At 38.1% G+C, this 23,485-nt stretch overlaps 1 protein-coding gene across 1 annotated transcript in view; it reads left to right on the top strand.

Annotated features, from left to right (window-relative positions):
* Nucleotides 1-2,169: 2,169 nt before the first annotated feature.
* Nucleotides 2,170-23,485, top strand: part of LOC149837873 (bifunctional nitrilase/nitrile hydratase NIT4B-like) — a 54,447-nt gene continuing 33,131 nt past the window's right edge. The window contains exons 1-3 of the mRNA XM_090006241.1: nt 2,170-2,665; nt 11,932-12,111; nt 13,972-14,265. Of these exons, the coding sequence (XP_089862367.1) occupies nt 2,548-2,665; nt 11,932-12,111; nt 13,972-14,265 (592 nt within the window). The 5' untranslated portion in view covers nt 2,170-2,547. The remainder of the gene's footprint in view (nt 2,666-11,931; nt 12,112-13,971; nt 14,266-23,485) is intronic.

The raw sequence follows: 23,485 nt of genomic DNA, 5'->3' as shown, positions 1-23,485 counted from the left end.
AAATGGTTTCAGTTGTACGACTAGTAGCTTGTGATTACCTGTAGGGTTAATAAATATCAAAACAAAAGCTCTTATATTTGAATAACTACTTAAAAAAAGTGAACAATGTCATTATTATTAAATGCATGAGTGATTTTTTGCATCATATTGAACACATGAGTTGTCATTTGCTGAAATTATATTAATGGATTTTCCATTGATTTCTTTCAACCTTGCTTGGAACAAAAATGTCTTTCTCACCACGATACTCTATGCATTTTTTGACCATGACACCCGAGACCCATGTCGGGGGAGCCCCCGGACCCCCCTTCTGTAAGGGCAAAAACTCTAAATCAGGTTCCACAACGAATCAAGTTGAACGATGCTACCCACGCTGGGAGGAGCCTCCAAACCCTCCTTCTATAAGGGCAAAAACTCTAAATCAAGTTCCACAACGAATCAAGTTGAACGATGCTATCCACGCTGGGAGGAGCCCTCAAACCCTCCTCCTATAAGGGCAAAAACTCTGAATCAGACTCCACAACTCATCAAGTTGAATGATGCTACCCACGTTGTGAGGAGCCCTCAGACCCCCCTTCTATAAGGGTAAAAACTCTGAATCAGACTCCACAACTCTTTAAGTTGAATGATGCTACCCACGCTGGGAGGAGCCCTCAGACCCCCCTTTCTGTAAGGGTAAAAACTCTGAATCAGACTCCACAACTCTTCAAGTTGAATGATGCTACCCACGTTGGGAGGAGCTCCCAGACCCCTCTCCTGTAAGGGTAAAAACTCTGAATTAGGAAATACAACTTATTTAGTTGAATGATGCTACCCACGCTGGGAGGAGCCCCCAAACCCTCCTCCTGTAAGGGTAAAAACTCTGAATCAGGCTCCACAATAGTCAATGTGCAGGTCAGTCGGTGCTTGATGGAGCAATGTATGATCTTCTGCTGGATGTGCACAGAAGCAGAAAGAGAAGGGAGAGAGAGAGAGTGAGAGGGTTGATGTTCATGGCCTTCTTCAGGGGAGATTTTTTTCTCGGATAATCCTACAGTGCAGAGACTTGGTCTTAAATAATCATCTTCGGGGCACTTAAGTCTTTACAACCACTCCTTTTTAAGAATCGTCATTTTTTTTGGCACCAATGGAGAAGAGGGTACTTAAGTCTTTACAATCGCATCAAACTCCAATGCTAATTAATGCTGACAAAGATGGGGATACGAGACGCACATGCTTACATACGTGGTGCTCTTTGGGACCCCAAACATGAGATGTAGCTAACTCCCCTGTTCGGGGGGGGGGGGACATATAACCTGCTTCGCTATGTTACCCATGGAGGATATCTCCTCATGATCTCTCTGTTTTATGTTATTTCAATAAATTCATTTAGTTTTTTCTTAAAAAAAAAGCTAAATTATGAGGTGTGTTTATGTAAGATGTAAAAATGTGGGTGCTTTTAAGCTCCTTAATCACCTTACATTTTTAGGTATATTAGTTATGCACCTAAGTATCAAACCAACCTTTAGTCTTAAAAGAGAACATAGTAAAAGGGCTACCTAAGCCAAACTAACAGCTATCAAAATTTTAGAATGACAGATTAAAGGCCAAAGTAAAAATCGTAGGATAGGGCACTGAAGTTATTGGTTGGAGAGTGATGGTCTATTAGGATTCTGATGGTTTAAGGGTTTGACTTTATGTATTTTAATACTCTAAAACTTTTTTAGTGTATTGATTATTAGTCTCCCAATAGATGCATATTTCTAGTAAAAAAAGGAATCCACATAATGAGAGTAATTTTTGGTTCCAATATGAGGCTGCAAACGGACTGGGCATGACCCGAATCAAGCCTGATCCGAATGAATTTAAATGTGACTTTTGTACAATCTATCAAATCCAAGTAGATATGGTGCTGTAAGATTGAATATGGATCTGAAATATAGAAGACCGAGAAGATGCAAGATGTACAAATGGATCAGGTTAGATCCGAATCTAAACATATAACACCAAACCTAATACATAAATGATCCAAATGTATAAATTCGGATCTGGTCCAAATAACTTATCGGAGTTTACTTTAATGTTTCGTATCCCGAAATAAGGTGTCAGATTTAGATAGGAGGTTGGATAAAACCCGATCCATTTTTTCACCCCTAATTATTCGGACCACCCATTTGCTCTTCCCTTATCAACTGTTTCAGGTCCGGACACAACAGAGAACAAAAGTCCCAAGAACTAGCTAGAAAGATGTTCTGATGCTCTTTCTACAAAGCGTTCGACGAAGCAAACGCAAAGTGTTCGACGAAATGCCTGAACGAAAGCCATGTCGCTGTGCTACCCATCGACGCCGAGAGAGATAGCTAAGACCGTTGGCCTTTTCCTCTCCGGAGTCGTCCTTTTTTCCGTCGGTGCCCATTTCGCCTACGTCAACGTGGAACCCATTCGAGCCCGAACCCTCGCTAGGGACCAGATGATGAGGGAGTATTTGAGGAAGAAATACGGAAAGTAGCCTTATTTTCTCCCCGTTATACCTTCTGTCTTCGTTTGTCGTTTGTTGGTGTAGAGGTCATGGAGCTCGTTCCTGCGATCACTGAAGTAGACATGGCCTCGTTCTCTCCCGTGCAAACAGTTCGCGCAACCGTCGTTCAGGCGTCGACCATTTTCTATGACACGCCTGCTACTATAGGTACTTGTTGGTGGAGTATTGGTGCATTCCGCGGGGAACTTGCGATTACATTTATTAGTTTATGGGTACTCCAAAATTTTATCTATGGCTTCCGTTTGGGGGATTTTTTACCACTTTCGGGGATTTTTGTATCCTCTGTGGGTTGTTTATCCCTTTAGTTTTTCTTTTGGTTATGGTCTTTTTGCGTGCCGAGAATGTTCATGTTATTGTTGGTTGATGTGTCTCTTTCTATCTAAAAATTGAAACGGGAAGATTTTGTGATAGTTGTGATCTTTCCCCTCGTAGGTGAGTTTTCGAGTTGCACCATTGTCTCGATGTAGGTTACTGCATTTTCATCCACTTACCATGTCTTATTTACTATTCTGATGGTTGAATTCTTTCTAATTCAAAGATATGAAGAAGGGACATGAAATCCACTTGTCCACAACAATTCTGCTGATGAAAGGTAGCGATATATGGGTTGAAACAAACAAAATAGTATTGGACATTTGGATCCGGGTCCAACCTATTGGGTGACCCGGTTTGACATTAAAAGCATAGTGGGGTAGTGGGCTACATAGTGGAGTATGGAGGAGGTTACGTGAATGTGAAGTGTCCACGTTCACGGAATCACCTCCCTTACCTCTCCACTATATAAAGAGGTGGTTGGGCAATGTATGATGAAAAACTATTGCCATTCAGCCTCAGCCTAACCTACATTCAGTACAGGGTCCTGCTCACCATCGACTTTAGGCCTGGGCTCATCGTGGGCATCGACCGGCTGAGGAGAATGTCGAATACCCTGCACACGCTCTATGGCGAATAAATGTACGTTTTTTGAGTTTGATTATGCAGAAAACGCCAACAATGGGTTATGGGCCCATCACGCTTCCGCTGCGCTTGTGAGCGGGTAGGGCCTTCCAATGTTCTGAATTCTGCCCTCGCTCCAGTACCGCTGACCTCATGTCGCTGTGGGGCGACATGGGTTATCGGTCATTCCAGCAGTTTGTCGCAAACAACGACATATGATGGCAATGCTGTATTCCCCGAAGACTGTTGCCATGGTGCGACAACCTTTGCCGACGACAGACCCATTTTATGAGGTGATCGCTCGTAGCCGTGGGTCGCCGGTCGACGACAACTGTTGCCATGGTGCGACAACCTTTACCAACGACAGACCCATTTTATGAGGTGATCGCTCATCGCCGTGGGTCGCCGGTCGCCGACAACTGTCGCCGTGGGGCGACTGCCATTCCCGACAGCCGTACAGTAGTGGCAATGAATGCCATGTTGAATTCCTGACAAACTGTTTCCGTGGGGCGACAAAAAAAAATATCTGTTTGCCGAGAAGTAGCCATGGTCATCGAGGGAAGGTATCACCGCTGTTTTTCGTTGGGAAGAAGGCGACCATTGGGTCGCCGCTTCACCTGCATCCTCGTCGGCGAAGTCCCTTGACAGCAGATGGGGGGATGCAGGTCACCATTGTCGACGGTTTTTCGGTCGGAAGGTGCATGATACTGTGAGGCGACATGCGTGATGATGCTGTCAGAATCCACGGGGGGGGGGGGGGGGGTCGCCATTGCTGACGGCCTTCCGGCTAGCCGCTGGTGGCGATGACATTCCCGACGACCCTTTGTTTCATTAAAAAAGTGGTTTACCTTCGCCAGGATGTCACCGGGGTTGTCACCTGGAGCGTCGCCGAGGGGGGGGAGGGGTTGCCGGATTGCCGACGTCCGTCTGCGATGCATGGAATCCGGGGATTAAAAACCCCCTTTTCTCTTTTTTTTTTTTTCATTCATGGGGCTACAATGAAGTCTGCCATCGTCGGTGAATCAGGCTGATCGTCGTGGGGCGATATGCCGGCAGGGGCGATCGTCGGTTGCTGTCGGCTTTGTCGGCGCTGCTGGGGTGTCGCCGGGAGCATTAGGGCACCTCTGAGCATCGACTGTCATCGCCATCAGGAACTGCAGGGGGATCAACCGGTGCTGGGGTTATCGCCGGGTGTGTATCACCGGAAGGGGTGATCATCGCCGGTCATGCATCGGTGTCGGTCGCCGCACGACGACGTGGGTCGCCGTGGGGCGACAAAGGAGAAACCCTTTCGGTTTCTTAGAAAAAAGGAAACAGAAACTTGAGGGTCACTATTTCTTTTTTATGGTGTAACTGGACCGGGTCCGACATTCTGACCCGGTAACAGGCCTGATCCATACCCATTTGGGTGGATCGGGTCTTCTGTTTCCATTGGATCAGACCCGAACCTATAATGGTTTCGGGTCTGGGTCTGATCCGGAAACATCCGGGTCCTTTTTGGACTGGGTCAGACCCGAGTCCAGTTCGGACCGGGTTAGACCCGAGTCCAGTTAGGATCAGATCTGACCCGGGTACAGTTCGGACTGGGTTAGACCCAGGTCCAGTTTGGACCGGGTCGGACCCGGATCCTGTTTGAACCGGGTCGGACCCATGCTTGTTCAGGGTCCAGGTCCAGACACTATTTGAAACCGAACCGGATCAGACACCGATACAGTCCTTTTTCGGACCGGTTCAGAGCCGTTTTTGACTGGTTCCTTCCAATTTTTCACTGGTTCCGATATGCTAAGACCCTGTTTTCATAAATATATAAAGATACATGGATTTTGGCATACAATTATAGGGTTTTATGAACTTTTGTTCATATTTGGTACCAGTTCATAAAGTTCAGAACTAGTTTGGACCCTTGGAGGATCGGTTCGAGGTCGTTTCAGACATTTTCGGGGTGTTTTGAGACCAGTTCCTACTTGAGAACCCCGGGTTTTACCCATATGAGCATGTTTTTGTCATTTTTCATGCTTTATAAAGTGTTTATTCTAAATAATGCATGACTTATGCTTGCTAATTCATGTGTTTTGAATTGGATAAGTTGTGCATGATGGTTTGAAACATGAATTATGACTAAATTCATTACCGTTAGTTTATGTATATTAGTTGAAGCATGAACTTGTATTATGTCAAGAATATACATGCATTAAAATGTGTGCATGAGCGTGCTCCATAATACAAATAGATTTTCGGTAAAACATCTTGATTGACCGATTCATGTAATCACCAAAGTGATCTGAGTCGTGTTGATTAAGGATTCTTTGTACCGTATTAAGATTCGTTATTATGGTTGTGTGTGAATTTATGAAACATCAACTCTACCCAAAGGTAGATCGTTGTGTTCCAAATTCACATAGGGTGTTATAGTAGAAGTGTTTTCCAGCCCATGAGGTATGTTCATACCCAAAGGTACAATGCTGAATTGCCTCTGGAATAGTTTCACCAACTGAAGTCAATTCCTTGAGAAATGAAGAGATGAAACAACTATGAGTATTGTCGTTTCTACCAAAGTGGAACGATAATGACTCAACTATGCTTGTCTCAGAAAAGGTGAAAATAAAGGGTCTCACTTTTACCTTTTCAACACGAGTCTCGTCTGAGTAATAATAGTAATGTCTTTCCGTTTTCGTTCCTTGTTGTATCAGGTTCCTTCCTTAATGACAGTTCTAGTAATATCCCCCTTTTAGACAGATCTAACTTTTCTGATTGGAAAGAAATCATGTTATTTACTTTGGGCTATATGGATTTAGATTTGACCCTTAAATTGACGAACCTCCTGCTCTTACAGAGTAGAGTACAACCGATCAGAAGGCTGTCTCTAAGAAGTGTGAGCGCTTGAACAAACTTAGCCTGTTGCTTTTGCAATCTCAGGTGACTAAGAATATTTGAGGTGCCATTCCTCACTGCAGGACGGTGAAGAAATTTCTGGGAGCCATTGAGGCTTAATTCGTCACTTCTAATAAGGCAAGGGCCAGCACGCTCATGTCCAAATTAGTGTCTATAAAATATTCTGGCGACAGTCACATCCGATAGCATATTTAGGAAATGAGGAATATTGCTACTCAATTGAATGACATGAAGTTCGCCGTCTCTAACTCTTTCTTGGTCCATCTAATCTTAACCTCGTTATCTACTGAGTATTAACCCTTCAAAATCTCATACACACATAATAACAAGTGGTCTTTTAATGACCTTTCGACCAAGTGTGTTGAAGAAGAGGAGATATTAAAGGGTGAGAGGGTGCCAAGTGCACATATGACTTCTCATAAGAATAAATAAAGGTCGAGGCCAAAGAAAAGCTCTTTCAAAAAGTAGAATAAAAAAAATGCCACTAGGGAGAGTTCAAACTCTCAGGCGAAAGCTAAATCCCAGTCAGGAGGCTTTTCTATAAAGTATTTCTTCTACAAGAAGAAGGGGCACAAGAAGGTGGACTGTTTGAAGTATAAGAAGGGACTCAAAAATAAATGTAATAAGTCATTCGTTTCTCATGAGTGCAATTTAATCCATGTTCCATTGCATAGTTGGTGGATTGATTCTGGTGCCACAATACAGATTGCCAACTCTTTGCAGGCATTTCTGAACAAGAGGGAACCAACAAAGCATGAGATAAGCATGTTTTATGGAAATAGGATGCGTTCGCATGTCAAGAATGTTGAGACCTGCAGAATTGTGTTGGAGTCAAAATTCATATTGGATTTAGTCGATACATTCTATGTTCCATCCTATAGTCGGAACCTGATTTCAATTTCAAAACTTGATAAGTTTGGCTTTGTATTTAAATTTGAAAATTCCAAACTTATTATTATAAAAAATTCAATGAATATAGGTTCTGCATATATGTGTGATGATTTGTATCGATTAAGAACCAAATTTCAAATTCGTGAATCTCACTCCATTGAGAATACAATGATTGACAATAAACGTGGCCTAAAGGATGATCAATTCTATCTGCTTTGGCATCAAAGGTTAGGACATATCTCGAAAGAGATAGTCTAAAGACTCGTGAAAGAGGAAATCCTTGGATCCCTTGATTTTACGAATATAGAACCATGTGTTGACTGCATAAAGGCTAAGCAGTCTAACAGGTATAAGAAAGATGCCAAACGCAGCAATGAAAAGTTAGAAATAGTGCATACGGATGTATGCGGCCCTTTTTCACTGTGTTATACGGGTGAAAAATATTTTGTCACATTTATAGACGATTACTCACGGTATATATATCTCTACTTATTATTTAAAAAGTCGGTAGTCTTTCAGGTTTTTAAGGACTTTAAGAAAGAAGTAGAGAAACAAACCGATGAAATTATTAAGGTTGTTAGGTCTGATAGAGATGGTGAATATTATGGTCGTTTCACTGAGATGGGATAAAAGGAAGGGCCATTAGCGCAGTTTTTAAAAGAGTAAGGCATTGTACCTTAGTATACCGTGCCTGGTAGTACTTACCAGAATGGTGTAGCTGAATGAAAAAACCGTAAGCTTAAAGAAATGGTTCGAGCGATGTTGAATCACTCAAACCTTCCTTTGACCTTGTGGGGTGAAGCTCTTAGGATAACAATACATATTTTGAATAAGGTTCCTACGAAGGCTGTTCAAAAGACTCTTTACGAGTTATGGACAGGTATGAAACCTTCTTTGTCATATATGCACATATGGAGATGTCCGGTAGAAGCTAAATTGTATAACCCACATATAAAGACTTTTGATCTTAAGACAACTAGTGGTTTCTTCATTGGTTATCCAGAAAGGTCAAAGGGCTTTAGGTTTTATTGTTCATCTCATACACCACAGATAGTGGAAACAAATAAAACAAGATTTCTTGAAAATGGTTTTGTTAGGATAGATGCGTCTCAAAATATTGATTTTTAGGAAATGCAAGATTCAGGTTTCACACCTGCTAAGGATAAATACCCAATTTTTCCTATCTTTGTCCCTTCGGATAATGTAAGAGAAAGCTCGGTCAATGAACATCAATTCCAACTAGATCTGGTTCTTGATGAGGATATACAACAACAGGATACATAAGCTCATTTTGAACCACCTGTATGGAGGTCCACCAGAATAAGGAAATCTGCTATCCTTCCGGACTATGTGGTGTATTTACAAGAGTTAAATGATTTCATAGACATTGATGAAGATCCCTTCACATTTGCAGAAGCCATTGAAAATAAAAGATCAACACATTGGATTTATGCCATTAAAGAAGAGCTTGACTCTATGACAAAGAACCAAATGTGAGATATTGTACCTTGACCTGATGGGGTTAGACCTGTTGGTTGTAAATGGGTCTATATGACCAAAATAGACTCTAAAGGTCATGTGTGGAGAGGTACAAGGCTAGACTTGTTGCAAAAAGTTTCACACAGATAGAGGGCATTGATTATAATGAAACTTTTTCTCCTGTCTCAACTAAGGAATCATTGAGGATAATTACGACCCTCGTAGCTCATTTTGATTTAGAGCTACATCAAATGGATGTGAAAACTGCCTTCCTGAATGTGGATCTGGATGAGGAGTTATACATGCAACAACCTCTTGGTTTCAGTATAGATGACTCAAATAACTTAACTTGCAAATTGAATAAGTCAATTTATGGACTTAAAGAGGCTTCCCGCTAGTGGTATAAGAAGTTCAATCATGTAATTATGAACTTTGGATTCACCGAAAACATTGTTGATCAGTGTATACATTAAGACTAGTGAGAGTAAGTTCATAATTTTGGTTTTATATGTTGACGATATTCTTCTTGCAACTAATGATTTGAGTCTATTACATGAAACAAAATATTTTCTTTTCTCTCATTTCGATATGAAGGACATGTGTGAGGCCACTTATGTCCTTGGAATCGAGATCCGTCGTAACAGAACTAAGGGTGTCCTTGGCCTCTCTCAGAAATCCTGTATCATTAAGGTTCTTAAAAGATATGGGATGGAGAATTGTTCCAGTTTGGTACCTATAGTGAAAGGGGATAAATTAAGCTTAAAAGACTGTCCTCAGGATGATATTGCGAAGGCTCAGATGGATGCTGTTCCATATGCTTCGACGATTGGGAGTTTGCAGTACGCACAGATCTGCACTCAACCTGATATACTATTTGCTGTGGGAATGTTTGGTAGATATCAGTCAAATCCAGACATTGCGCATTGGAAGACAACAAAAAAGGTCATGCGTTATTTATAAGGAACAAAAGACTATATGTTGACCTACAGGAAAGCTGACCACCTAGAGGTCGTTGGATACTCTGATGCGGACTTAGGAGGGTGTATTGACAGTAGAAAATTCACTACTGGATACATTTTCCTATTAACGAGTGATGCTGTCTCATGGAGAAGTGAAAAACAGTCTACCACTGCTGCTCATACCATGGAGGTAGAATTTATTGCTCTATACGAGACTTCATCACAGGCTATTTGGATAAGAAACTTCATTATATGTCTTGGTATTGTGGACTCTATTGAGAGACGACTAAATATTTTTTGTGATAAGGAAGCAGCCGTATCCTTTTCAAATAACAACAAGAGCTCAACATTGTGTTGACACATGGAGTTAAAATATTTTGTTATTAAAGAAAAGACTGAAAATCGTCTGATATGTATTGATATAATTGGGATGAAGGAAATGACTGCGGATCTCTTTACTAAAGGGCTAATACCGGGATTGTATTCCCATCATGTAAAGGGGATGGGTCTTTTTTATTTCTTCTGATGTATGACAATACATTAAGTGATCACATTTGTGTATATGAATTTGATTCTCTATGGCTTTGTATATTGTTGATTTTGAATAAAGGATCTTTCATATGGGTTAGAGAGAATAGCAAAATAACAATATTAAATGATCAATAGAATAGGTAAGAGACCAATCTATTCATAAAGGTAATTTCAATATGCTTAAGCACCGAAGGTGAATTATAGTGTAGTACATGAGAATATGACATTTCATAAAGGAGTGTTCATCTCCATGACTCATTTGATTCAGCCTTGTGATAAAGAGTAGCATGTAAACCCACATGAAGAATTAAATCGAGATAATGGTATAAACCTCGATTTAATATACCTTTAGTGTCAATGAGTCTAGTGGAAGAATGTTGGACATTTGGATTCGGGTCCAACCCATTGGGTGACTCGGTTTGACATTAAAAGCATAGCGGGGTAGTGGGCTGCATAGTGGAGGACGATTAATGCTTAGTGGAGGAGGTTACGTGAATGTGGAGTGTCCACATTCACCGAACCACCTCCCTTACCTCCACTATATAAAGAGGTGGTTGGGTAATGTATGATGAGAAACTATTGCCTTTCAGCCTCAGCCTAACCTGCATTCCGTACCGTGGGTTCAGGGTCGACTTTAGGCTTGGGTTCATCGTGGGCGTCGACCAACTGAGGAGAACGCCGAATACCCTGCACGCGCTCTATGGCGAATACAGGTACGCTTTCTGTGTTTGGTTATGCAAAAAACACCAACAAATAGGAGTTAAAACGGTGTTGTTTGATCGCTAGCATTCTATCTTTGTGTTCTAACAGTCTGGAACCAAATAGAATTATGAGAACTATTCAACTAAACCTACATCAGTTATCAGATAATGTAAATGGATAGCAGCTTTAGCTTAGAGTATCAATAGGTAAATGCAATAAGTCTACGACCTCTTGACGAATCCCCCAACATGGAACTTGGGAAATTTGGTAGTTGACCCATTATAGATTCTGCTGAATGTAAATGGTTTAAAAACATGGAAGACAAACTGTAAGAGAGTTTGTGAAAAGAAAAAAGGATCATAGACATTTATGCAGATATTTTGGCCAAATTTTGGGAGAAAGCCCTAAACTTTATTTGGAAGTATATTAGTTCTCCACCTTTTTTTATGAAACAGAAAGTTCACTGGGAAAGTTATAACATGTACAAAAGGATTCAAATCACAATTAGATAGTATGGGAGGAGTAGAAGGGAGAAGATTGGGGTTGTGCAAAAGGTTGGGCTTGTTGTCTATGTGATCTAGAATCATGTGAGCTCGGTGGTGGTTAATCCACCTGCCCACATAATCACGGTGCTTGGATGAACATCATGCTGAATTGGTATTGCCATGTTTCTTTTAAAAGGTGGCACTGGGTAAAAGAATTATTGTTGACACTTTAAAACTGTCTTGTTGAGAAGCAGGATCATGTGCAGTTGTACACAGCATCCTTAGCATTAGTACTGAAGTAAGAGTCGACACATATTTAGCACTCATCTTCTGCAGATGAATCGGCCCCAGATTACTAACTCCAATTCTGTAAATGTGAATTTAAAATTATTGTAAAGCCAAGGGAAATGTGGTTGTTCAAATGTGTTCTTCTAGTTGAATGTGCCTTCCACTTTTAGTCCTTTTCTTCTATCTGTAATTTATTAGCTTTTATATTTTCCCTTGGTTTCATGTGTAACTCTTTTTTTCCTATGTATAGATAAAGCAGAGAGATTAATCGCGGAAGCTGCTGCATATGGGTCACAACTAGTTGTATTTCCTGAAGCATTTATCGGTGGCTATCCGCGTGGTTCTAGCTTTGGTGTTGTAATTGGTAATCGCTCTGCCAAGGGACGAGAAGAGTATCGAAAGTATCACACCTCAGCAATTGATGTGCCAGGTAAAATTTTGGTGAAAGCATGATGTATTACTATAGCAAAAACCAGTTCGAATGGACATAGTTTATCATTTGGATTTTGGTGTTTAGGCGCATGTGTGCATACAGTACACACCCAAAAAAACAACATGAGCACATACACACACAGAGGCAGGCATGTTGAATAAAACAAAAAGATGTGAATGCCCACCAATATTTTGTAATTTAAGGGCTTGCTCACTTATCCTTCAATTTCTGTTCTTTTTTTTTTCTTTTTATTTACAGAAATTGCTTTAGAGCATTCATTTATTCTGTAATATTAATGTCGATAGCTAGTTGGGCCACTAAACTGGATATGATATAATGATTATCAGATTGCCAGCACTTGCATTGATTAAACACGTTATTCTGCTTTGTGCTATATCAAGATTAAGATGAGATCTCCACGATTCACTACGTAACCTCCTGATTTGCTTTTAAATTTGAAAACTAAGCAGCGTCTGTCTCCATTCTTTGATGCAGTTTCCTATGTGGATGTCGTTAGAGAGTTGAAACTTGGTTACATGTGTTTTGGGCACTGGAATCTCTTTTCTCTTAATTTTAGTGAATGATACAGATCTGCAGATAATATACAAATCCTGTCATAAGCAGATACACACAAATTTCATATTTGTAGTTGTCATTTTTACTGATTAGTTTGTGCATCACTATGTAACGATAGTTTTAGATTTTAGTTTATGATTTTCTTGTGTGGTACATACTGCTGCATATTAACTTGATATTTATTAAGCAAGCACTTAATAATTTTATGGTTAAGTTGGCTTTACCACATAAGAATACTTTCTTTATCAATCTTTCCAATTTTCTGGCAAGTAAGCTTCTTATAAAATTTTACCTTGGATGAATAGAATACCACTAGAGAGTGAGCATTGCCAGTACTGGGTCAAACTCTCATGATTTACAAAAATATGGTGGTTCTCTTGCTAAATCTACAAACGTGGTTGTTGATATAGTTTATTTTGACATTAGATGTGTGATGTATCATTGGACAAGTTTACTTGGTGAAAGCATTCTTTCTATGAAAGTAAAAAGGGACAAATATGGTTAAAAACCAAAATGTGCCAAGGATCTGCTACATCATCAAGTGTCTAACAAAAAAAGGTTGATTTTCTAACTCAATGCTTAGCTAGCAAATATTCTTTATTTTCAGGTGTTCCATGTTAGCAAGTTGCTTTAAATGAAAACATGATACGATTTAGTTGTTGCTTGTTATATGACCAGCTCAATTTATATTGTAAATGCTTCTAAATTGTCCTTCCTGTAGAGAGCTACCCTAATATATTCTAGAACACTTCCGAAGCCCTCTGGCTGTTCTGTATAGGAAGCATTTTGGAACTGTCAACCTGATTGAAGCAGCATATCAAGCCATGGTATATGGAGCCACTGGACTGTTCCTTTCTACATTTGTTTCTTTCCAATATTTAAGAGTGCATCATCATCTTTGAGAATTTTGTTTGTTGCAAAAATTGTTATGTCTAAAGTGTTCCGTCTACATGCTAGATTGCCTGTGCATTGTCTTTGTTCTCATGTGCTTGTGTGCCCATATCTGCTTCTGAAGATAGTGATTTCAGGCGGTAGGAGTATCCTTTTTCAGTTATTAGTTGAATGGGTGAGTGGTTGCATTATTGTGCGGACACATTGTTAGAGAAAATGGGCTGGGCAGTAAGCATGTCTTTGCATGCATTTGAGTGGGTTGGGTTGAAGATATTATTGAAGTTGATTAGCTGAGTGTTATGCTTTTAGCTTTTCATTTTATTGTCATATTACTAATGCTTTCTTGAGTCAATATGGTCTGATATGATAATTGCTGCTCATAATATGTAGGTCCTGAAGTTGACCGCTTGGCCAGTATTGCTGGTAAATATAAGGTCTATCTGGTGATGGGTGTGATTGAGCGAGAGGGATACACATTGTACTGTACAGTTTTGTTCTTTGACAATCAAGGGCAATACTTGGGAAAGCACCGCAAACTCATGCCTACAGCACTTGAACGTGTCATATGGGGCTTTGGAGATGGATCAACAATTCCTGTATTTGGGACTCCCATTGGAAAGATCGGTGCCCTTATTTGTTGGGAGAACAGGATGCCCCTGTTGAGAACAGCAATGTATGCTAAAGGTAAATCTTTCCCCATCTAGAACTGGGGCACTGCAAAAAATTCTTCTTTCTCAGACTGATTGCTGTAGTTAGAGATTCATCAACCTTTTCCCTTTCTTCCTTTTTGTCTTGTCCACGTGGGTGTGTCAAATTTGGTGTTTGTGGGGGTTGGGCAGGATGTCTTGAAAGCAGAGTTAGAATAAAGTTGTGTCATTGTTAGCTGGCATCCCTATCGGCAGCAGCAACAACCTTGATAAAGTATTAAATAATTAATTTGCCTCTCTACACTAACCAACAACAAGGTTCTTCATGCTCACTAGATGGGCTGACATTTTCTAGGATGTTGCTGCGTGCGACAACTAGCTACTATGGCCTTCTTATCTCTTATTTTTTTTAGCTACTATGGCACTCTTATCTCTTATTCTTTTTTTGGGTTAGGCAGGCTGGGGATAACCCCTTGGGATTTGAATCCGAGACCCCTCAGTTATAATAGTTTGACCTCAGTGTCCAATTGTCTTATTTGTAATGAAATATGCTGAAATACAAAATGATGGCCTCTAAGAGCTTACAAGATCATAAACACAGAGTGCACATACACATACATAAGTCCAACTAAGGGACAATACAAGAGCACAAAGGCACAACACAAGCACTAAGCACATTCAAGACATTAAAGAACTAAATAGAACGCAAAACATAAAAATATTTATCTTATTGAGCATGAATGCTTAAGAGAAGCATTAAAAAATGAAAGGAGATAAAAGTCTCTATTTATACACATACAAGAGAGAGGGAGACCTCAAGTCGGACTCTTTCAACAACTCTATTGACTAGTCAAAAAATAACCTAATAACTTTATTTGGTATTTGACCAAATAAACCTTATAAAAATAGAAAATGATAAAAATAAAAGAATAAGGTAAAAGTACTAATGTGCCCCTAATGAGCACAACCTATTACAAGGACTGAAATAACTAAAATACCCCTAATGGGTATTTACCTATTACCTATATGTATACAACTTAACACTTTCCTTCAAACTTATGGTGTGATATACCGAAAGTTTGAAAATACAAAAAGAATCAACTAGAAGGATCAAAGTCTTCAAGTGTTTGTGAGAATATCTCAAAAGGAGATAAAGTGTGCTATAAGCACACCACCACCAATAGGTATGTGCACAAAGGCACAAGAACACTTAAAACAATTGTACACAAAGGTACAATAAAGAAACACAAATGCACAAAGGCATATAAAATATAAAAAATTTTTATTGAGAAGAATGGAGAACAAAAGCTCCAAGAAGTAGTTTTTACAAAGGGGGAACTCCCCTATTTATAAGCTAGCAAGGGGCCTTGGAGGGGCTCCACTAGCTGTTGGAGCCCCTCCAACGGTTAGAATTCTAACCGTTGGAGAGGCCCAACAGCTAGTGTTGAGCCCCCTCCAAGTTGACTTTAGTCAACAAACAAGAAAAAGAAAAAAGAAAATGAAAAGAAAAAAAGGAAAAGAAGAAAAAAAATAAAAGTACAAAAACATTACAGCATATTCATAATTATGAACATGTGCAAAAGAAGGGAAATGACTATAATACCCTTGTAGGTTTTACAAGAAGAAAGAGAAACATATATATATATATATAAAGATAGATACATATACATATATATATATATATCATATATATATATATGTATATGTATCTCTCTCTCTATATGTAAATATATATACATAAGAGAGATACAATTTGACACCCTCCCTCAAACTTAGGGCGCAATGACCAAAAGTTTGCCAAGGAGAAAGTTGAATCTTGGAGAGCAAAGCGCCTTGGTGAAGAAATCTGTCAACTGATATTCTGAAGTCACATAAGGAAGGTCGATGACTTTTTGTAGATATACTTCTCTGACATAATGTCAATCCATCTCAATATGCTTTGTCCGCTCATGAAAAGTGTGATTCTTAGCAATATAGATTGCACTCTTAGTATCACAATACAACTTTATGGGTTCTTGAATTTGAATTCTCATGTCTTGCAGCAACTGATGAATCCAGGCAATCTCCATAGTTGTAGAAGCCATGACTCGATATTCTGCTTTGGTGGATGATAAAGACACTTGTTGTTTCTTGCATCTCCATGAGATCAGGGATTCACCTAAAAAAATGCAAAATCCTGTAGTGGAGTGACGATTATTTGGGTCACCTCCCCAATCAGAGTCAGTATATGCAATTAAATTTAACTCAGAAGATAAAAACTCTCTTGTTTAAAGTTTCCCTTATGTATCTGACAACTCAGAGAACGACGCTCATATGGACGGATGTAGGAGCATGCTGAAATTGGCTTGCAGTATGCACTGCATGAGAGATGTCTGGCCTTGTGATGCTAAGATACATTAGAGACCCCACAAATTGCCGGTAGGGGGTAAGATCCTCCAAAGGTATCTCATCATCGATCTCCATTTTTGATCCCACAATTTTAGGGGTCTCATAGATTTTATCGTCAGTAATACCTGATCTGTCAAGAATCTCACATGTGAGTTTAGTTAAAGACAAAAAATAGCCTCTATGAGAGTAGGCTACCTCGATACCAAGAAAGTAAGTCAGATACCCCAAGTCTGACATTTCAAACATTTCTTTTAAAGTGGTTTTAATGTTTCTGATGCCCTTTATATCACTACCTGTTATCAACATATCATTAACACACAACAGTAAAATCACAATTCTTGCATCAGACTTTTTGACAAACAAAACAGTGTCAGTGTAGCATGAAGTAAAACCATCTTGACCCATTACTTCATTAAATCGATCATACCAAGCCTCAGGGGCTTGTTTTAAACCATAAAGCGTTTTTTGCAAACGAAGGACTTTTCTCTTTGGTATGTCGATACCAAGAGAAGCATCCATGTGGACTTCTTCATTAATGTCCTCATTTTAAAAAACATTTTTAACATGCATTTGGTAAGTGTTTTATTTTTTAATAGATGCAATGGTGATCAAACATCTTACAGTAACCATTCGTGCAATGGGGTCCAAGGTTTCTTCGTAATCGATGCCATATTCTTGACTATATCCTTTTGCGATAAGGCGGGCTTTATATCTTTCGAGAGTTTTCTCACTTTTGGTTTTGACTTTAAAACCCATCTACATCTTATTGTTTTCTTTCCTTTTGGAAGACATTGAAAAACCAAGTTTTGGTTTTGTTGAGGGCTCTAAGTTCGTTATCCATGGCATCCCTCTATTATATCATTTCCTTAGCTTCTTCAAAATTTTTAGGTTCTTGATATGAGTGAATGGCACTAAGACATGCCCTATGCTTTGGAAAACAATACTCATAGGATATAAATCTAGAAGGATTTTTTCTAGATCTTTTAGTTCTTCGAGAGTGGTTGGAAGGTTCACTAGGGTCACTATATTTCTCTATCGCACTTCTAAAAGTATTTTTATCTCTATGTGTATAGGTAATTGGTTCAATTATCATTTCTTCTTCATGTTGGATGGTTTGAGAAATACTTTCACTGATATCCTCATTCTCATTCAATTCATTATCGCTAAAAAAGACTTCATTTCTAGATAATAGTTTAAACAAGAAAGAGTAATCAACATTATCTTCATGAGTTTTGTGTTCTTCAAAACCACTCATGTTTTCTAAAAAGGTTACGTTTCTTGAAACATATAGTTTATCATTTTTAATATCATAACACCTAAAACATTTTTGTGTTTTCGAATATTCCCAAAATGCACAAGGAATAACTTTGGGAGATAGTTTATCATTTTTGTCGGTGAGAACAAAACATTTACAACAAAAAATTCTTAACCTATTGTAATCAGGTTCTTTTTATACAAGGTTTCATATGGGGATATTTGATTCAAATTTTTGGATGGAAGTCGGTTTATGAGATAAACCGATGCCAGAGCCGCTTCGGCCCAAAATCTTTTTTGAATTTTTTGAGAAATGAGCAAAGTCCTTGTAGTTTCAATTATATGTCTATGTTTTCGTTCAGCCAACCCATTTTGTTGAGGTGTTTTGGGGCAAGACCTTTGATGAACAATCCCATTATTTTCAATATAACTTTTGAAATCATTTGAGAGATATTCTCCTTCGGAATCGGTTCTAAGAATTTGTAATTTACTATTAAATTGATTTTGTATTATCATATGAAAAACCTTAAAAGTAGAGAAAACCTCATGTTTATGTTTGAGGAAGTATATCCAACTATATCTTGAGAAATCATCCACATAAATAACATAATACGGAAATCCTCCTTTAGATACCACAGGTGCCGGTCCCCAAACATCCGAATGCACAATTTCAAAAGGCTTAGTTGAAAACATAGTTCTTTGTCCAAAAGGTAAGCTTCTCATTTTACCAAGAATACAATCATTACAATTGAAGTTGTCTTTACATAAAGTTTTAGCAAAATGTAAATAAGAAAGCTTGACAATATTTGGATGCCGAAGGCGTTTATGCCAAACATTTATATCTTTATGTTGGGCAACATTACAAAAAGAGGGTTTTGGAATTTGAAGAAATTCAATAAGGTAAAGATCTCCCTTCCTAGAGCCTTCCCCAATCAACTTCCCGGACCGGCGATCCTGTATCCAACATTTATTTAATGAGAATTTGATATCACACCCATGATCCGATAGTTGAGAGACGAAAAACAAATTTAAATTTAGTTTTGGTATAAATCTAACTTTAGGAATAGAAAAACTTTGTCTTCAAAATCACCAATTCCTTTTATTTCAAGAGAAGCCCCATCCGTGGTAGAGACAAAAGAGGGTGACAATTTTTTTGAGTATTTAGAAAGTGCAAAAATATTTGGAGTCATATGAAAGGATGCACTCGAGTCTAAGACCCAAAGAATCTTACCGGGAGGAGAGAAGGTGGTCATGGCGGCTCCGAAAACGGATCCCTTGAGGAGTGGTTGAAGAGCTTCCCTGATTTGATTTAGAGACAAAGTAGCATTGTTGGAAGTTGATGGTCCTTTCTCCTTGGTTGGTTGGAAAGTAGTAGACATAGCCACCATCTTTTTTCATTTAGGGCATACCAGTTTAATGTGTCCCGGTTCTTTGCAAAAGTGGCATATGATTTTACTATAATCTCTTCTTCCATAATGCTCACCATTTTCTCTTCCTCCTTGATTTTTGTTGAAATGAGGGGGTTTATACGTTTTAACATTATTCTCCTCTTAGTTTGGTAAACACATCTTCCAACGAAGGAGAAGAGAAAGAGGACAAGAGGGATGATCTAGTTTGTTCGAACTCGGGTCTAAGCCCATTTAAAAAGTTAAAGAAATGATCATCTTCTAATTGTTTTGCCCTCAATTCAATAGCCTCTCCACTCCATTTAGGTTCTTCGAGAGCAAGTTCATCCCAAATAGTGGATAACTCGGCAAAATACTCTCTAACGGACATTTCTCCTTGTTGAAGGGTTAAAGCTTTCTTTTGGAGATAGTATTTATGGGACAAATCTCTTGAAGTATACATTCTTTCAAGATACTCCCATACTTGAAAGACTTTTTTGAACTTCAAAATATTGGCATTTATTTTCGTTTCAACGGAAAAAAAAACCATGAAAGAATTTTGTAGTTCTTCATCTCCCATTCTTCATGCTTTTTGTTGTATTCTTCAAAGGCTTTCTCTCTCTTTTCACCATCAAGAACTTTGATTTCACCCCTCTCAATAATAGTAATCTTAGGTTCGGGTTCAGGAATGGTTCCTTTGACGTATCCCCATAGGCCTTTCCCCTTAATGTGAGCCTCCATATTTCCGGCCCAAACATGGTAGTTGGAGCCATTCAATTTAAAACCAAGTAAAAATTGAGACTCTTTTTCACCCATTAGAGAGGGACCACAAAGGGACTTTCAAATCTTACTTGACGTAAAAACCTTCCAAAATATTGAAGGAAGAAAAGCCCTCACGCCTTTTACCAAGAAACCAAAGGCACACTTTTCAAGGCACTAGCAAATACGAGGAATCACACGATCTTCAAACTTCAACCTTGATCTGATACTATGTGAGAATATCTCAAAAGGAGATAAAGTGTGCTATAAGCACACCACCACCAATAGGTACGTGCACAAAGGCACAAGGACACTTAGAACAATTGTACACAAAGGTACAATAAAGAAACACAAATGAACAAAGGCATATAAAATATAAAGAATTTTTATTGAGAAGAATGGAGAACAAAAGCTCCAAGAAGTAGTTTTTACAAAGGGGGAACTCCCCTATTTATAAGCCAGCAAGGGACCTTGGAGGGGCTTCACTAGCTGTTGGAGCCCCTCCAACGGTTAGAATTCTAACCGTTGGAGAGGCCCAACAGCTAGTGTTGAGTCCCCTCCAAGTTGACTTTAGTCAACAAACAAGAAAAAGAAAAAAAAAAGGAAAAGAAAAAAAGGAAAAGAAGAAAAAAATTAAAGTACAAAAACATTACAGCATATTCATAATTGTGAGCATGCGCAAAAGAGGGGAAATGACTATAATACCCTTGCGGGTTTTACAAGAAGAGAGAGAAACATATATATATATATATATATATATATATACATAAGAGAGATACAGTTTAACAGTGTTTTCATTGGAGGTCTCTATTTTTTTGTCACATAAGAGAATTTTGCAAATACAAGTATTCGAATGTCTTCATTGGTGATCGTGATCAAACACCTTCATCGGCTATCTCCAACTTCATGATATGAAACATCAAATATATTCCTTTCTCAATCCATCACTTTAAGAACCTGCAAAGAGAACAAAACAAAGGTTCCAACTACGCAAAGGAAAATATCTTAACCCAATAGTTATAAAGTTTTTAAAACAAATATATTTTTGAATAAGAGAAACACTAGACAATCATTAAGAAAGATAAGATGAGCATACCTCAAAGATAAATTTTTATGAAATCAAATTGTAAACCTAAAATCAACATATTTAAAAAAAAACATAAATATTGATCATAATAGAATTTGATCACTAAAGAACATATTAAATCATCAAGAAGAGATAAACAATTATGCATAAATAATATCTCAGGGATATTTAAAAAAGCATTTCAAATGAAATAATAAATCATCACCAACAATATGCATATAAAATATAACAATTTAAAAGAGCCCTCAAGAAAAGAGGAGATAATTAAATTCATGCATACAACAATGTGAACAAGATACTTAATATAAAACACATATATATCCAATATGCAATTAAAGCATTTTTAATGCACATAATAATGAAAGAGAGCAATCTCACAAATCACATCCCATTAGGATTCATTCACACAACCTAGAATGGGCTTAAGCACAAAGGACCAAACATCAATCTTAATATATATATATATATATATATATATATATATATATATATATATATATATATTATTAATAAAATGCACATAAGCCTCATAAAATTTTATCAATAAACATTTTTTCATACAAGTAGAAAAAGTTTAGAAATTTTATGGAGAAATTTTAAAAATCTCACACAACAAAATAAATGATATTTGCAAATCTCAACAATAGTTCGATCACCATAAGCAATCACCTCACTAGACTTCCAAACCTCAAAAATCAAGTGTATCATTTACTAGAACAATAGCATAATCACAGTGTCACTAATGAGCTAAAAAACACACAAAAAATGTGAATAACTAACATCTCTTGTCTACGTAAAATAACACTTAAACAAGTGTATCGGCTACTTGAATAAGAGCATAATCACAATGCCCTAAAAAACACACAAAAAATGTGAATAACCAATATTTCTTGTCTACGTAAAAGGACACTTAAACAAGTGTATCAGCTACTAGAACAAGAACCTAATCACAATGCCACGTATGGGCAAAACAAACACACAAAAGTGTGAATAACCAATGAGTGCACATAATTCACCACCTTTGAAAAACATATATTGTTTATATAAAATGACACTTAAATAAGAGACATAATAGGAAAAAACACACGAGGTAAAACATTTATAATGAAAATAAACTAATGCCATTAAAAAGTTAAGAAAAAGATTTACAAATCAATGCATAAATATTAAATTTCACAACCTTTCGAAACACTACAACAACAACAACAACAACTACGCCTTCATCCCAAAACAGTTGGGGTTGGTGATATGAACCAAAAAAGAAAATCATTTTGGGTCTTTCACATGAATCCTTCTCCTCCAATCATTTCTATCCAATGCCATGTCCTCGGTGAGGTTCAAAGCATCCATATCCTTTCCTATCATCTCCGTCCATGTCTTCCTAGGCCTACCCTGACCTCTTTTAACTAATATATTTTCCCATTTCTCCATCATTCTAACTGGAGCATCATTAGGCCTTCGCCGAATATGTTCAAACCACCATAAACGATTCTCTCTCATCTTATTTTCAATGGATGCAACGCCTACCTTCTTACGTATCTCCTCGTTCTGAATCTTATCTTTTATTGTATTTTCACACATCCATCTAAGCATACGCATCTCAGCTACACTCATTTTTTGAATATGATGTCTCTTGGCAGCCCAACATTCCGTACCATATAGTAAAGCGGACCTAATAGTCGTCCTATAAAACTTTTCCTTCAACCGCAATGACATTCTACGATCGCACAACACTCCAGTTGTACTTTTCCATTTCATCCACCCAACCTTTATCCTATGATTTACATCTTCATCAATTTCTCCATACTTTTGAATGATAGATTCCAAATATTTGAAACAATCATCTACCGATATTTCTTGCTCATCAAGCTTCACTACACTCCCATCACTACTTCGTTGCTTACTAAACCGACATTCCATATATTCTATCCTACTCTTACTCAACTTAAAACCTCTTGCTTCCAATGTCTGTCTCCATAATTCTAACAACAAACAACATACACCACGACACATTTTCTTGAATTGATCTTGTAAGCTCATCCATCACTATAGCAAATAGGAAAGGGCTTAAGGTAGATCCTTGATGTAACCTAACCGTTATAGGAAAATTGGTTGTCACCCCTCCACAAGTGCGGACATTGGTTAATACTCCTTCGTACATATCTTTAATTATACTAACGTACTTGAGAGAAACACCTTTCTTCATCAATGTCCACCAAAGAACTTCCCTAGGTACTCTATCATATGCCTTCTCCAAATCAATAAAAACCATATGCAAATCTTTGTTCCTCTCTATTTCTCTCAATAAGTTGTCTAAGAAGATGTATAGCTTTCATAGTTGATCTTCCAGGCATAAAACCAAATTGATTCTCCGATATCATGAC

The sequence above is a fragment of the Nuphar pumila genome, chromosome 5 (assembly GCF_984573655.1).
Source record: "Nuphar pumila chromosome 5, dmNupPumi1.hap1.1, whole genome shotgun sequence".
Classification (NCBI taxonomy): Eukaryota; Viridiplantae; Streptophyta; class Magnoliopsida; order Nymphaeales; family Nymphaeaceae; genus Nuphar; species Nuphar pumila.
This window is presented reverse-complemented; position numbering and strand designations above follow the sequence as displayed.